The 17,584-nt window shown below is 46.5% G+C and overlaps 1 protein-coding gene across 8 annotated transcripts in view; it reads left to right on the forward strand.

Moving 5' to 3' along the window:
• The window catches only part of TFDP2 (transcription factor Dp-2), a 122,100-nt gene that overhangs the window by 65,535 nt on the left and 38,981 nt on the right, over nt 1-17,584 (forward strand). For all 8 annotated transcript variants that reach the window (XM_006027272.3, XM_006027273.3, XM_006027274.3 and 5 more), the window contains 2 exons: nt 12,363-12,484; nt 14,324-14,371. In XM_006027272.3, coding sequence (XP_006027334.1) covers nt 12,363-12,484; nt 14,324-14,371 — 170 coding nt within the window. The remainder of the gene's footprint in view (nt 1-12,362; nt 12,485-14,323; nt 14,372-17,584) is intronic.

Below are 17,584 nucleotides of genomic sequence, written 5' to 3' on the forward strand. Positions count from 1 at the left end.
GGAGTCCCGGTCCCTGCACAAGAAAATGGAGATTACTCCGGCAACTACCAGATTGCCCAGTGCATCTGGCAGGGGCCCCACGTTTCCCGGTGCCTTCTTCATCCTCCCTATATATTTGAAAAAGGACTTTTTATTATCTCTGATCTTGGACGCTAGTCCTAGCTCTATGTCCGCCTTAGCTTTCCTAACAGCCCCCCTACAGGCCCGAGCAGTGGAGGTATACTCTTCTTTGGAGATAGCGCCCCCCTTCCACCGGGTGTACACCGCCTTTTTGGCAACCAGGCATTCCCGGACGTCCTTGGTGAGCCAGGGAGGCTTTCGGGCACTCTTGCCCCCCTTGCTTCTTGTTGGGATTGTCACCCCTTGGGCCCTGAGTATCATCTCCTTAAGGAACGACCACTCATCTTGGGCACTGAGTTCCCCTGCCCTCGAGAACCCCAGCACCTCTCCCACCAATCTCAACTCGTTGAAGTTGGCCCTCTTGAAGTCTAGGGCTACCGCCTTGCTGTAGGCCCTTGACACCCTGCAGTATGTGGGTCTAGTCCCAGGACTCACGGGCAGCACCACAGGACAAATGATTAAGTTCCACAGACCAGATCTAGCTTATGACACTCCTGCTTTAGGGTAGGGGTCAGCAACCTACAGTCCATGGAATCTTTGGGTGGTGGGGGGCTTTGGTTGTGGGTGCTCTCCTGTGCTGCCACAGGAACAGCTACTGGCTGGGTCCTAACAGCCAGCTGCCCTCCTCTAAGCAGCCCAGAACCAGACAAGGTTGCCTATCCCTGCTGTAGGGTATTTGAGAAAAGGTAGACACCAGAATAACCAAGTCTTTACCTTTTTGTGTAAAAGTGTATGTGGCTTCTGTGCTCTGTATTGAACTCAGGGCTGCTGGCATGCATTTGCCATACTCACAGTATAGCTAACTGACCACATCTCTCTGGGGACCAAGAGAGAATTTAGTGCCTAAATTCTTAAACAAATGGAACTCAGACAGAGTTAGGTGCAGAGGTCACGGTACTTTTCTACCTGTGCAGAAGCCAAGGTATAGACACATAGGGATTTTTGCAGTCCAAAATATAGGTACCAAATTTTTGGTTGGTGGAGTGGAGATATTCTGAATTGCTCATTTTGTGATATAGGTGAGATTTAGGTATCTTAGTCCTATTCAGACTCCAAGTTTACCAATTTCAATTTAGCCTTAAGTTTCTTAGGTCCATACATACAAAGGAACTTAGTTGTGTGACTCTGGACTCCCAGCTTAAGAGTGGAATTCACAAACCTGAAATAGGCTACTAAGGCTGCTTAGACATTAAAAAAAAAAGTGATGCCTTAATTTAAATTTGGCATGCTCCTGCGCCAAGCCCAGTGCATGCCCAGAAGAGGCGTTGCATTACTTGGACCTAGCTTGCCCAGTGTCTGTATAGATTCAGGTGCTTTTGTGGGGCTTTTTTGGCATTTTTATCTAATAGCTAATTAATCCAGCTTTAGATAAAAGCACCAAAAAGCCCCGCTGAAGCATCTCATCTCTACAGACGCTACAGAACTGGGTCGAACTAACGTGCTGCTTCGTTCCAGTAAAGCACATGTTGGGGTTTTTTTATTAATGTCTGTAAGCAGCTTAAGTTTCCTGCACAATGGATAGGAGCAGCTTAAGTTTCCTGTACAATGGATAGGAGCACTGGTGTGCCTATGAATAGAATTCACCATAAGAAGTGTACTGAGTGTAGCGTGCCTAGCGTAGCCAATGGGAAATGCTAGAGAGATGGATATATCTGAAATCCCAACTCTACTTAATTTAGGCACTTGTGAGAGATTGGGATTCAAAGTTCAAAACCCCTAACTTGTTTTAGATTCCTGAGTTGTTCCTTGGGTACAGACTGGCTCACTCTATTCTTCAGAACACAACAAGAGTTGGTAGTTGCCAACCACCTTTGATATAATAGCCTAACAATTAGAGCAGTGGTAGGCAATTATTTTGGATGGCGGGCCATGTAATGAGTTTTGGTGAGCTGTCAAGGGTAGCAAGGGTACACCCCTTGTCAAACTGCTAAACCCTGCCCCTTAACAGGTGCCCCATCCCCTGGATGCCGTCTGCGGGGAGAGGCTGAGGGACCTGAGCCTGTTCAGCCTCCATAAGAGAAGGCTGAGAAGGGATCTAGTGGCAGTCTACAAACTGGTCAGGGGGGACCAGCAGGCATTGGGAGAGTCCCTGTTCCCCCGAGCAATCCCGGGAGTTACAGGAAACAATGGACATGGGCTACCAGAGGGTAGTTTCAGGTTGGACATTAGGAGGCGCTATTTCACTGTCAGGGAGGCTAGGACCTGGAACTGGCTTCCAAAAGAGGTGGTGCTGGCTCCTACCCTGGGGGTCTTTAAAAGGAGGCTGGATGAACATCTGGCCGGGGTTGTTTGACCCCAGTATTCTTTCCTGCCACGGCAGGGGGGCAGACTAGATGATCTCCTCAGATCCCTTTCGACCCTACCAACTATGAAACTATGAGACTGGAAGTCCCATGCCTCCTCCACTAACCCCTTGACCTTAGCCACTGGAAGTCTCTCCCCCACCCTAGAAGTACTCCTTTTTGGACCAGGGTGGGGGGGTGTCGCAGTCTTGGAACCAGAAGTCCCACCCTGTTACATGGTCTATGGCATAAAAAGGCCCACCCATCCAACACCAAACCTTGCCCCGCTTGCCACCATGTTGGTCCCAGAATCTCCTGCCCCCATCATGTGATCCCTGACATCAGAAAGTCTGCCTCTTGACTGGGAAACACTGTCCTTCCCCAGAGCCCACCCTCAGTAGTGCATGGCCTGCCCTTGGGGGCCTAGAAGTTCTGCCCTCTAGGCCATGAGGCATAGGCGTGACCTATAAGGTAGTGATGGGTTGTGACCCTTCTAACATCCTCCCCCATGACCCTCAACCAGTCACATAAGCATCCTTGCTGTAACAGCTGCCGTGATGTTCAGGGAACTTGGCCAGATAGCCAGGTGGAGCCTGTGTTCATGCCAATCATAGTGGGTGGTCTGGAAGTCACGGGCATTGTGCCATCAGGGGTAGAACTGGCACATGAAGAGCAGGCACATGCGGGCCATTAACGGGAGGAGCAACAGGCCTTCTGCAGAGACACCAGCTGTTGCCCATGTACCTACCAGGGTCTGGCCCAGCCTGCATTGCCCACAATTCCTGGCCCTAGTCCCAGGGGCAAGGCTGCACAGTGGGCCTGGGTGCAGCTCCTGGCTCCAGTCCCACCAGACAGGCAGCTGCACAGCATGGCAGAAAGCAAGGCTGTACTGGCCCAACTCCATCACCCACAGCTCCCTACAGCTCCCTCCCTAGTCCCAGGAGCCCCTCATAGGGTAGAGAGTGGGCCGGGTCTGCTCAACCCTGCCGCCTCTGTCTTCCCATGGTTCCCACCTGAGTCCTGGGAGCTGCATGTGGAGATGTGGAGTCAGCCCAGGCTGATGACGCATAGATCCTGCAGCTCCCAGCTGGAGTGCCGGGAGCCCCACATGGTGGCACAGAGCTGACCCAGCCCAATTACGCACAGCTCTCCATAGCTTTTGGCTGGAGCACTGGGAACTGCAGGGAGCCACACACCATCAGGCTGGGCTGGCTCTGTGCCTCCACGTGGGACTCCTGGCACTCCAGTGGGGAGCCACGGGAGCAGACACAGAGCCAGCCTGGCCTGGCCCAATGGCGTGTGGCTCCCGCAACTCCCGGCTGGAGTGCTGTGAGCCACACGTGATGGCACGGAGCCTGTTCACCATGGCCTGATGGTGCATGGCTCCCAGCTTGCATTCTGGGATCTGCACATGGTGGTACAGAGCTGGGCTGGCCGGTCTGATGGCATGCTGCTCTTTGCAGTGTCTGTCTGGAGTGCCAGGAGCTGCAGGGAGTCACACTCCATCAGGCCAGCTCCTGCCTCCATGTGGATCTCCTGGCACTCCAGCCGGGAGCTACAGGTGGAGGCACAGAGCTGGCCTGGCCCAGCCAATGGTGCACAGCTCCCTGCAGCTCCTGGCTACAGCCCTGAGAGCTACACACGGTGGTGCCAGGCCAGCCAGAGTTCCTGGAGCTGCACATGTGGCGTGGAGTGGTGCGATCACCTGTGGCTCCCCCCGCTTTCCCCCAACTTTCTCCCAACAGGAGTTCCTGGGGCCCTTACCTTAACTTCCACTCTTGCATGGGGGGAGGACTGGGGAACAGCCACAGAGTTGCCAGGCAGAAGCCTCTGCTAGGCAGAAACTTCCTGTCTCCGGCACCTGCTACCTTGGGGCTGGGGGTAGGGTGGGTCAGTCCAGCCTGGGGTGGGGGTTGATTGTTTAGCAACCAACCAAAGCCCCTGAAACCCATGCCTCCTGCAGCCTGCCCCTCCCAGCGGCTTTTAGAGGGGCAGCTGCAGACTGGTAATAATTGTCTTTTGGAGGGACCCTGATAACCCAGATAGAATGGCCTGGCGGGCCATATTTTGCCCAGCCCTGAATTAGAGCATTGGCAAGGAAGTGAGAAGCCAGGCACTAGGTCTTGCTAACCCTGAGGGTCTCAGAGATAGAGAGAGAACAACTGGCTATTGAAGTCCTGGGGAAAGAGAGATTTAAGTTCAGTAACCAGAAGTTTCCTTAGTTATTTATGGCTTTGGAAAACTAAAAAAACCTCTTGGTCTCAGCAACCCATCTGTTAGAGAGAGAGAGAATATATTGAACACTCATAAGAGGTAGCTGGGGTTATGTCTACTCGGCAAAACAAATGTGTGATTGTAGCATCAGTTAGCTTATCTGTGCTAGCCCAAGCAACAACAGCAGTGAAGATGTGGTAGCATAAGCTGTAGCACATTTTAGCAGCCAGAGTAAAAATTTGCCATGGGCCCTGGGTGTGTACTCTTGTTGCTAGTACATGTTAAATGCCGTAAGGCTTCATCTTCACTATTAGTTACAAGGGAGGGTAGTATGTGTTACTGCTGCCCCTTATGGTGAAGTCATCTGCTTGGTAAGAATTACTTTGTACTGGCTTTGACAATTTAAAGCAGAAGTGCTCAGCCCACAGGCCAGATCCAGCCCCTGGTGCTGTCATCTGGCCCCTGGGGGCCCCCCCACAAATCCTGTGAGGAGCTTCCTGGGCTGTGGCCCCGTGTGCTAGATTGGGTGTGCATGGTGATGCCAGGCCTGATCATAGCATGTTGGGGCTGGGCAGGGATGACATGAGGCCCCAGAGCCCAATCCGAGCTAGGCAGGGGCAGTGCAGAGCCCTGTGTTGCCTCTGCCTGGCTGGGATAAGGTCTGGGGTCCCACATAACCTCCACCTAGACCTGGGGACCCATGCTACCCTGACCCAGCTGGGAACAAGCTGCAGCTGGGTGGAGGTGGCCCAGAGTTCAATCCTGGCACAGTGCCTGGTCTGGCCCATGGACTGTCTCCGAGCCATTCATCTAAAGCAGGAGTCAGCAAAATGTGGCCCATGGGTCGAAGGACTTTGGCCTGCAACAGGTCCTTCGGTCCAGCCTGGCCCAGGTGCCATCCGGCCCATGGCATGGCATGTCCTACTGCCCCCAGGGGTGCAACAGGGCTGGGTGGCTTCTTCTGGCTGCCACCACCACTGGCTGCTGCTGCTAGCCCCAGCTCCACGATACTGGCAGGGACCTGCACACACAGCCCCAGCCTGCACCTGGCCCACCCCACACGTGCTCTGGACCCTCTCTAACTGGAGTGGACCAGCTCCAAGCCATCTGGGACCCACATGTACAGCCCTGGTCCTGGCCCGCCCTGCACCTGCTCCAGACTGCCCGCCCATGATGAGCAGAGGTGGCTATGGTGGCAGCTGGGCAGAAGCTGCTGCTGGTTGCAGGGGAAAAGTAGCCATCTCCCCCTCCCACTGCTGGACCCTTCTTGATGCAGTTGCTCAGAGTCTGTGCCCGAGCTGCCCTGCGGCTCCTCTCTGCTGCCATCACCACTAACTCTGGCCCACCCAGCGGGGCAGCACTAGCAGTGGAGAGGAGCTGTAGGGCAGCCTGGGTGTGGGTTCCAGGTGGATGCAGCAAGAAGGGACTGGCAGCAGCAAGGGGGAGGCAGCCACTTTTCCCCCACACCCAGGAGCAGCTCCTGCGCAGCTGCCACTGTTGCTGCCCATTGTGGTTGGAGCGGTCCAGAGCAGGCATGGGATGGCCTGGGGTTGGGGCTGTGCACACCGTTCTCAGCTGTCTGAAACTGGTCCAGTTTGTCCAGGGTAAGTCTGGAGTGGGTGTAGGGCGGGCTGGGGCTGTTTGCTCAGCTGCTCTTGGGCACTGGTGGCCTCAGGACACGAGGAGCCTCAGGGTGTGAGGGTGTGAGGGCTCCGGGCTGTTGTGAAGTGGAGTTGGTGCTGACTGGCCTGCAGCAGTTCCCCAGAACTGTGTGTGTGGTCCACTGACCCAAATAATTGCCTGCCCCTGATCTAAAACAATATAGAAACTATTTTATCATTGTGTGTTGCAGTTCAGCTGAATGCTGTGGACTATACCTTGAGACTCCTCCACATTTAAAAAATCAGTCTCTCTCTCCACTAGGAAAATAAAAATGTCTTTTTAACATGTCAAAAATCTTAGTGAAGACAAGACAGTATGTCACTGTTTAAGTTTGTCATGTATTAGTGATTTACCTTGAACTGCCTGTGTGTGAAAGCTATTAGCTGTCTTCCTTTGTCACCTAGTGATAGTTACAACATGGCAAAAATGAACCTCTTATTTTCTGGTAAAGTTGAGGGCAAAGTGCAAATGGGCCCCTCCTGTGTAAGTGTGTTTCCAGTTAATGCTTAATAATATTGGCCTGTAAATGGCCCTCTGCTATTGGTAGCTTTTGAAATGAAGACACCTATTGAGGTAGAGTTGGAGAGACTGGGAGTGAGGCAAGACCTGTTAGATGAGAGGGTTCATGTACATGGGAGAATTTCCTGGCATAATCAAACCTATATGACTCTACTGTTGTATAATTTATCCTGTGGATAGAAAGGAAAGGAAGGGTGTGTTTTTCCTGGTTTATCTTATGTTGCTAATTTATACAAGTAAACATATATCTATTCTGGTAAACTTCCCCATGTAACAAGCCCACAATATTTTGCCTGCTACGTTTTTGCAAGATGCAGTAACAGGGAAGAAGTATTGTTAGTTTGCAGCCTAAGAAGCTGCAAATTTGAGTGAATTTTTCTTTAAAGGAAAACTTCAGATTTTACATAAAGTAAATAAATGTAGGTACTAAAATAGCTTATTCACCATGTTTTGTGCTTCCTCATTTTTCAAGTGCTTGATTTATAAAACTGAAAGGTACTAGAAAAGATCCATACCATCTGCAGTGTTGATCCAGGGCTCTCCAACTTCTAAATGGCCATGGGCTGCACCAGTGAGGGCTGCACACTATAGGAGCTGCACTAGTGGAGCCATAAGCCCCCTGAGGCTTCACCCCACACATCTGGGTAGGTGTTCCCCCACCCTGCTGCCCTAAGTGCGTTGGCGGGTGTTCCCACATCAGGGTGAAATGTGGGTAGGCATTCCCAACCTGTTGCACTGCTTATGGGTGGGTAGGCACTCCCTGACTCCACCTCTGCATTATAGTATCTCAGCTGCAGTTTCCTACAAGTTTCCCCATGGTGTCACGCTGCACAGGTGCTCTGGTCTGCCAGCTTCCCTGGCACTACAGACTGCCCCACTGGGATTGGGTCTGGTAGCAAAACCAAGGGAGGGAGGGAGCGAGAGCTCCAAGAGTCTTGGCTGCTGTTGTAGCCAGGACATTGGGACAGTGGTGGCTGCAATCCTGGGGGCAACAGGTTAGCCCAGGGGTGGGCCAAATGCAGCCCGCGGGCCAAATGCAGCCCGCCAGGCCATTCTGTCTGGCCCATGGGGCCCCTAAAAAATTTAGAAAATTAATATTTATCTGCCCTGGCTGCCTGTCATGCGGCCCTTGATGGCTTGCCAAAACTCAGTAAGAGGCCCTCTGCCTGAAATAATTGCCCGCCCCTGGGTTAGCCCCTCGTGGGCTGCTAGTTGAGCAGTCCTGCATTAATCTGTTTGAACACCTATTGAATTTATTGTAAATTGTAGTTGGGAGCTCTGAAAGGATGCTGTGTGCACTGTTGTCTCTTAACTCTAGATGGCACCAGAGTACAAAAAGTAAAGATAACAAGGTCCATGCTTTTGTACTACATAAATACACAATGATTTTAACAATCTAATTATAATATACTGGTTGTCATAATAATGCTGTGATGACCCAGTTAGTCTCTTAATGGTATATTAGAATTGTGATTTAAAGGAAAATTCCACTCATTTAACACAATGCAGTTTTAAAGCTCACAGAGGGTGCATCTATATGTTCATTAATGAGCTTTAGGAGGTACTAGATAATGGGTCTACACATAGGCTTTAATGCACATTATCCTACTTTAATGAGCATTAGCTAAATAGCACAGTTTTTTGTGATGCTTTAATGTGCATTAAAATAGGCTAATACGCATTAATGTGCACATGTAGACACATGCAGGGAGAAGAAAACATCTCTGACAATAAACCACAAAGCATTTGAAAATAAAGTGTTAACATTTTACAATAAAATCCTCATTATCTGGCACGAGTGGGGGAACAGGGGATGCTGGTAATCTAAAAATGCTGGTTACCTGAAGCATAGGGGTTTCTGGCCAGACGTGGAGCCAGGGTGGGTGGGGGTGGTGGTAGCGGCCGCATGTGGAGCAGTGGCAGCTGCAGGGTGCAGCGCAAAGCGGAGCAGCGGCAGCACAGGGCAGTCCATGTGGAGCGGCAGCGGCATTCAAGCTCGCCAGCCCCCGCGTCTGGCCAGCAGAGCAAGGGTGGTGGGGTTGGGGCTGGCAGCCACTGCGCGCGAACTTTGTTCTGTGGCCAGCCGGCTGACCAGAAATTCCAGTTAACAGACTATTCTGGCCAGTTAAATGCCAGATAGCAGAGATTTTACTGTAATTGGCATGTATGAGTTATGTGCTGGTCAGGCACAATATCCTGAAAGACACATTATGCTGCTAGAGATTGATATAAGAAAAGGTTATTAAAATCTTAATACTGATTTTACAACTGGACAAATGATTAGATTCATATTTTAATGAAAATGCTTAATGTATAATTACTCGGTTCTTTCCGAGTACAACTCAGTTTTGTAATTCAGATAACCCCGAAAACAGGTCAGTTTTGTAATGAATATAACTCAGGTAATATCAAACTACCTTAGTATCTTCAATTGCATTGTTTCTCCCATTTCCAAATGAGTCTCTCTTGCTCAGGTGGGCTGCTACTAGCATTAGACACTGAATTGCTAATGACGTCTTTTAAAAAGGAAACTCAAATTGGATGGAAAAAAGTATTTGCTATATTGGCACAATTTTAATTAAGCAATAAAAATAAGCCTGTTGAGAAAAATGTTCCACAAGAAAGTTACCAGAGACTTTACAGGAATAAAAGAGAATTACAGGAGTAAAATCATGCGTGGTTTTGTATCTATAATAGTTTTAAATGAAGGAAGAGCATGACATCCTGGTGTGTGCTACCTGCCTGCAATCTCATTGTTTTGTCTGAGCCAGCACCTTGATATTGCAGTGAATTGTTTGCCTGTGCAGTTTCTGGTAATTTGTTAACTTCTAATTTGTTTATTAGAACTGAAATCAGAAGCAAGAAGTGAAGGAGTTAGTCTCTTGGTTTGAATGCACATCTGAAAATAATTGGTATAATAAATGGGCTGCAGGGTAGACAGCTTGTAAATTGATAAGTCATTTGTTCTGTGATAAGCGGACAGTCCAATTTATTCATAATCCTCTCAGCTCTACTATTCTAAAAATTTTCACCAGGTCTCATTTTATTTCATGAGGTTGAACCAGGTCACTGTTCTATGTGACAAATACTCTGGAGACAGAGCTGTCTCTAGGGGTGTGTGGGGCCTGGGGATGGGGTGGCGACTGCCTGCAAAGGCCAGCAGGGGCGGCAGGTGGCAACTGCCTGCAGAAGGCAGTGGTGGTGGGGCCTGTGCTGCACTGTCCATAGGGCCTGGGGCGGTTGCCCCGATTCGCGTCCCCCCAGGGATGGCCCTATCTGGGGGACGTAAAAAAAATCACGACAGAAATTTATACTTAATTGTAAATGAGGCAAAGAGATGAACATGTCTGAATAAGTGTTAAACAAATACAAAATATTTTAAATGTAATTTTTTTTGTATAATAATAATGACTAGCAGTTTAGTGGTAATAACATTTGCTTGTGTGGCAGCTTTGCATTCTAGTCCTATGCTAGGATGCTGCAAACATTGTTTTTCTTGATTATATGGGATATTGCTCTGCTATCTAAGGGCACAATCCAGTGGGCCTGTAAGTAATGCTCATCACTGGAAAGGGCAGAATACACTTTCTCTCAGAAGCAAGGTCCACAAGATATACCAAAGTAAAGCATTCTCCAATCTACGTATGAAAAGTAGGTTGTAATAGTGATAAGGATTAAGTAGTTTATTACCCAATAGTATCCAGGAAAAATGCTGAGAACAACACCAGGAACTGTATATGGCCTTTATTGATTTGACCAAAACAACTGCTGTATTCCCAACTCCGCCATGGACAAAGGACACACGGGGGGGACACACGGGGCAAAGGAAACACTTCAAGGACACCCTCACCCTCAAGGCTAACCTTGAGAAGTGTGGCATCGAAAGCACAAATTGGGAAAAACAGGGCTACATGGCTATGCCTTGTGAGAGAAAGTATGTCTAACATTGAGGAAAAGCATCTCCGTCTGGAGGCAGAAAAATGATAGAAATGGAAGGAAAGGAAACAAGACTGAGAAATCCATGGTCCGACCATCCCTTTAACCACCACCTGTAGCATTTGACAGAGTCTGCGGCTCTAGTATCAGCCTACTTAGATATCAACAGACTTATTTACAACCCTTTATTTGACCCCTGGGAGAGTGATCATCCTCCTTGTTTTAAAGGTGCATGGAAACTTCCTAAATACTATCTTAAGCTGAAGTCCTATCTCCACTTTTCCTGGCAACTGACTTTAAGAGCTGTATTTTATACCTAGTTTACAAGAGCCAAATTAGTGTTCTACTTAAAATGTTACATTTTAGTAATGTTTCTTTGATATTTGCTTAAAATCTATTGTTTAAACAAGCATTGTGAAGCAGCCACACCATGTTTGAACAACTACTGTGCATCTGAATGTCTTATCTGTATTACCAAAATAGGCTGTCCTGACAATATGCTTTAGCAGTAGGTATAGCTGAACCAGTGATGAATCTGTCCTTTTCTTGTCTGTGGGCAGACATACATTTGCAGCAGCTTCAAAAGGGGAAGGGGAAGAGTACATAGCAGGTGTTACCCTGTTATTGTGCATGATACAAGCATAGCACAACTGCTGTAACTTTAACCTTGCTTCATCCAGGGTCAAAGATAGTGCCATTTAATGTACTTGTATCCCTACAGGCTGTGTACATGTAACAATTTCAGCAGTGATTCTCAGTCAGAGTGCTGCAGCATCTTGGGGTGCTATGAGGTCCTTTAAGGATGTTACACATTATTAGCACTGTTGGGCATGCAAATACCTACACATGATTCACAAGATATACCCAGAGATTTCAAAAAATAATCCATACTGCCAAAACCGTTCTCACCTGTTGTGGTCTTTCTGAGTTCTTTGCAACAGAAGAATTTTGGTATTTTTCCATAGTCAAAAAAAAGTAAAAGCTAAAATGAGTGAAAGCTGGCATTTTTCGAGGGATGCCTTGACTCTAATGAGGTTGAAAACCACTGAATTAAAGTATAACAGCAGGCACATGCCTTCATTTTTAAAGCAGTTGCACATGTACATTTGTCCATACCCACAATCATCATTATGTCTCTTTACTCAATGTAGATGAGGTTTTAAACAGAATGTTTTATTTTAACGATTAAATCAGTGCATGTATATGATTCATGCATCCGTCTTTAATTGTGCAGAATGTTCTTAATTTATAGATGCTGCAACAGCCTGCCTTTACTTGTGGCAGCGTGCATTGTAAGTTTTTGTAGAACTGTGGTTTAATGAGGATAAAGTTCAGTTTCAAAGTCTTTATTGGTGAAATCTCCCAGTGATGTCACTGGGTAGGGGGAAATTACTGACGGCCAATGATGTTGAGTCCTGATTAAGGCTTGAGCTATAACTTGCCAAAGTAGTGTTTTAAGAGGAAAAACATTTTAATGATGTCTCTTTGGTGTTAAATATATTTGACTGAAGTTTACACAATGCCAAAAGTGCTTTTCTTTGGATTAAAGCCATGGTCAGTATTGATTTATGGCCAGTGGCCCTTAATTTTTCTACAAAGTATGAATTTTTTTTTTTCTAATTTTTGTAGATCATAAGCACACCACAAAGACTGACCAATTCAGGGAATGTTCTGATTGGGAGTCCATATACCCCAGCACCAGCAATGGTCACTCAGACGCACATAACGGAAGCTACTAGCTGGGTTCCAGGGTAAGGTTTTATTTTGTTTTAAAATAGGTGTAGGCTAGTGGGGCTTAGCTGCTCTAACTTTTCTTCTACTTACCCTTGCGTGCATATGATGACTTATATGTCCTTGGTCCTGCCCAGTTCAAGGTGGGGTATGCTCTTCAGCATACTTGGCAGTTTTGATGTCTGTTTTGTGCAAGCAGATAGCTGCATGTACCAGTGATTTCATATAGGATTCATTTCATTACCTTATTTGTGTGTGAGTTTATAGCAACGCCTGTTTTCATACAGTAATGAAATACATTCATGCTATTTGCGCAATTAAAACAAGTCTTTACAGTTTCCTTAAACTCCTGCCAAATGTACAACATCCTCATTGTAGGGTATAGTGGCATTTGCTACAGTGCAAAGTTGTGTCAAACATGTTCCCAGGCATAGTTTGAAAAATAAGCCATAATTCTAATGGAAATCTACATGTTGTCAATGTCTGCATTTTTGTATTACTGAATTACAGTATTACAGTCAGTAAACAGTGAACAGAAAGGTGATTAATTCTGTGGGCCTTGTGTTACAGTTTTGATCTTTAAAATATTTCAGGACCTCTTTATTCCGTGATTCTAGCATTCTTGTATCTGTAAAGGTCCTAGACAGATTTAGTGCAGCACTGTTGAAAATTTTAAAAAATATTTTCAAGAAACATTTCTCCAGTGGGTAGGGCCCTTGCCAGGGAGCAGGAGACCTGAGTTCTAGGCTCCACTCACACAGATGGGGTTTGAACTGTCTCCAGCTTCCCAGAAAGTGGCTATGAGTGAGGCCTTACCGAGAGTGCTCTCCAGCCTTTATTTGGAAGCTGGCCTGTTGGGCAGCCAGGAGAAGATATGTGAAGCCAGGAGAAGACCAAACTGCAGCCCTGGGCTTTGCCTCTGAATGGGACAGAAACTCTCCCATTTCTGTTTAATCATTTTTTCCAGAGCACTTGCCAGCCCTCCTCTTGAAGTTGGCCTCCTAGACAGCCAGGAGAGGAAAATAAGTGGGGCCAAGAGGAAGAGAACAAGTCAGAGGAAGTGTGGCTGGAAGGGAAAGGAGCCTTGGGCCCCTGCCCTCACTGGGACAGAAACCATTGCACTGTTGTTTATCCATTTTATACAATGAATATCAAATACAAGGTGCAGTGGGCCAAGCTTCAGGAGGAGGGCTGGGGATGCTCTGGGCTGTACAGACCTGGTAAATGGAGCATTTTGTTGGGAAGCAGGAGATACAAGTTTAGACCTTCTCTAGGTGTATTTGTGTATGTGCCTGGCACCTGAGTTTTCTGCTGTCTGAGCAAGTGCCATAGCCATTAGGTTATTGGGTTACAACTTGGAAAGACTGTCTTTGTCCTCTATTTTACTTTCAAAAGGTACATGCACAGGATGGTTTTGTTCCACCACAGAATCCAAACTGTGTAAGTGCAAAAAGTGCCGTTCCATAGCTATGTAAATGCCACCTAGACATGTCAAAGTGAAATAAGATTTATCTTTAAGCATCTTCCCTGAAATCACACAGCAAATTAATGGCAGACCAGACCTAGGAACAGAAGCCAGCTTTCCTGAGCTGGCAGTCTAGCCACTAGCCCATGCTACCTCCAAAATCTTAACTATTTCACTCTCCAGTGAAATAGCTCCAGTGAAATTCTGTCCAGTGTTACAGAAGCATCATTTTCCCCTTCATTATAGTTTGCATAGTACATTTAATTAGGTTAAAAATGAATTATTTTTTTCAAATGCCCAAACTCAAGTTACTAACACTTACCTTCAAATGTATATTCTGGATCTACCTAAAACAGATGTCAAATTCTCTTAAATTGTCTTTCTTTCCTCCTAGGGATAGAAAACGGACTCGGGAATTTATAGAATCAGATTTTTCAGAAAGGTGAGTATTGCTGATTGTGCTCCTTCTGTATATTTATACCCAGATTTACTCTTGGTTCAAATGTGATGTTTTGTTCCACTCAGCTTTATTATTCAGGGAGAAGTGTCCAGGTCTCACATTCAGTGGTTTCCATTCTTCTTCAGAAACTTTATCCTGCACTTCATTCTAAATGCATTCCTTCAATACTTCCTTAGCTTGAATATTTTTAATGACAAATATGGAAAATGATATTACGAGAGAAGAACAATAGCCATAAAAACAAACCAGACATATTCTCAGTAGTAAGATGGGTCTGGTTGTTTTTCTAGCAGAGTTAGCAAATAGCATTCATTTTTGCTTTGTTTCCAAATAAGTCTCTAAAAGGTTGTTTAGATTTGCTAATTGAATAGAAAGAAAAATTATTTCTGCTGACTTTGTCTTTCCCAGCGTCCTACTCCATACCCACCTTGTTCCCAGTGTAGGTTTGTTACCTTCTCCTTTTTCAAAACCCAATTTTTTCATATCCTTCAAAAATGAATGAAAAATGTGACTATACTACCAAGGAGAGAATCTGATCTTATTTCTGTTTTTTTGTAAATTGGTAGATGTCTCTAAAATACATCATCAAACTAACTAAATACTGATACTGTGACGCATTTTAAAAACAATATGAAGGCATAAAGCCTTAGTGCACTGGAAATGGTACACCAGATTTTTTTTTTATGTCCAGAAATGCTGACTCGAAGAATACTGGCGCAGATTGTTGTTCCAAAATGTAACTAATGCATTCGATTGAAAGCATTTTTGCTTCCAGTTTCCATATTAATGTTACAATCAAGAAAGAGGGATAATTCCTGTATAGCTTGTCCTGGAATTCTTCAGCTATTTGGTATTACTGTAATTGTTTTGTTCTATCATATTTGATTCAGAAATATTTTGAGCCAATGCCTTATAAAAGGTAAACTGAGAATTTAAAAGCTGGGGTTTTATAAAATATATTTCAGAGATCTGCATTATATTTTTAAGGGTGGCAAAATTAATGCTTCAGTGAAAATCCTTTCTAGAATGTATTCTTTATGAACTCCCTTACAATATAATATTTCCAGTTGTATTTACAGTTTACATCTATAAGCCAATTGAGAAGGTTGGAAAGTTGAGTGACAGAAGGTGAGCTTCAGTTTGTCTGTATGCTCTGCAGTAAGTCTGTCTGGCTTTCAAGGCAGATACAGTGTAGATGACCCTTCTTGTCAGAGTTAATAAGCATATTATGATAAAGATCCTGACTGAAGTTTTCTTTTCTTTTAGCAATCCTGGCAAATATTTCAGACTTCTGAAATCCCTTGCTATATACACCTCCAAATTTGTTTGCAACCTGCTTGAACAGTAATGCTGTCCTGCCAGTCATAATAGTTCTATTTTACTATTTTTGGGTGATAATTTAGGCCTAAAATAGGGGTGCTGGAGAAATAGCCTGCAGGCCAGATCTGGCCTTTGGAGCCCTATCATTCAGCCTGTGGTGCTGCCTATGGGTTTTGGACTGGCCCTGTGCATTATATGCAGTACACACAACCTTGGTCCTGGTAGTTCCCTGGTTCTTAATCTAGTCTTGGCAGTTATCAGGGTTAAATTTATCAACCCCAAAGATTATTGGAGGTAACTGATGAAACTGGTCATGTGATCAGCAGTACCTTTCTAAAGATATCAATGATTGTGCATATTTTAGAGGTGCACCAATACATCAGTCCGACATCAGATTGGTACCAATATAAAGAAAAATGACTATATCAGAAATTGACCTGAAGTGGCCAATAATTTGGCCAATAAATGCCTGTGCGTGCGCGCTGCTGCAATGCACCACACAGGCAGTGAGCAGCACAACCCAGCAGCATGGAGTGTTGCGTGCAGCTGGTATGTCTGTTGTGGTGGAAAGGGAGGGGGAAGGGAAGGAGCATGTGGGGGGCAGATCACCAGTATCCATGGTGAGGGAGGAGTTGGACGGGGCTGGGGTATGCGCTGCCCAGGCGAAGCAGGGCACAGCTGTAACTCGTCCAGGGGGCGCAGGGAGGGGGAGTGGCTCCTGCTGCTGCGCACACCCTGGCAGGGCATGCGGGGCGGGGGGGCATGTGCCCCTGGATCTGCCGGGTGGTAGCGGTGCCAGGAGAGGGGCTATTGGGGAGAGCGCTGCAGCCACCCCAAATTTCTCTGTAGCTTCCCCATAGCCCCCCCTGCCACTGCCACATGCCTCGAGCGCAGCGTGGCCTACCCCACCCCCCCGCCAGGAAGAGTCTGGCGTGGCCCCTGGCCCCAGTCCGCAGCTGCCCTACCCACACAGATCTGGGGGCACATGGCACCCCCCCATGCCCTCCCAGGTTTCACACAGCAGCAGGAGGTGCCCCCCAGAAGAGCCACAGCTCTGCCCCGCCCCAGCTGGGCAGTACCTACCCCAGCCCTACTCCCTCCTGCACCATGGGGGGCATTGATCTGCTCCCCCACGCCCCTTCCACCACAACAGACTTACCAGCTGGATGCAGCTGTATCAGAAATTCGATCCGTATCGGCTGACATGCCTCTTTAAAAATTGGCTATTGGTATCGGCCCCTAAAATCTCTATCGGTGCACCCCTAGTATATTTTTAAGCACAATAACAAAGTATAAGTTATTTCCAAACATAAAAATCATTTCCAGGCACAAAAGGACTGAATGAATAAGAACGTTACCAAAGTAATGCTTTTGTTCTCATTTATACTGCTGCTCAGGCAAACTGTTGTGAAATTACTTAATGACTGAGATGAACTAGAGCTAAAACATTTTGCAGTTAAATGTTTAAAAAAATCATGTTGTAGCAGTTCATGAGGTCTGGATGGGAGACTGTGCTCCTCTAACATACTAACATTTAGTTTCAGAATGGACCTCTTGTTATTTCAGTGACCTGCTTTGTTTGTGGATAACCAAACTCCACTTTTTTTCTATCTGCTGAGCAGCAGAATGGTATCTAGTATTTTGAGGGATCATTCAGTGGAGTTTGCACTACTCTGCCTTTTAGAGAGTGAACTTATTTTTACCCCAACACTGGCCTTGGATTTCCTGGTAGAGCATAAACTGGCTGCATGCTTAGCCATTTTTGTATGAGTCACTACTTGCACTGTGGTATGTAATCCCTACTCGCTTTCACACCCTAGTCTCAAGGAAAGAAATTTTCCGTGAATCCTTATGTGCTCTGCACAGGTATACAAG

Source organism: Alligator sinensis, unplaced genomic scaffold (genome assembly GCF_000455745.1).
Source record: "Alligator sinensis unplaced genomic scaffold, ASM45574v1 scaffold846_1, whole genome shotgun sequence".
Classification (NCBI taxonomy): Eukaryota; Metazoa; Chordata; order Crocodylia; family Alligatoridae; genus Alligator; species Alligator sinensis.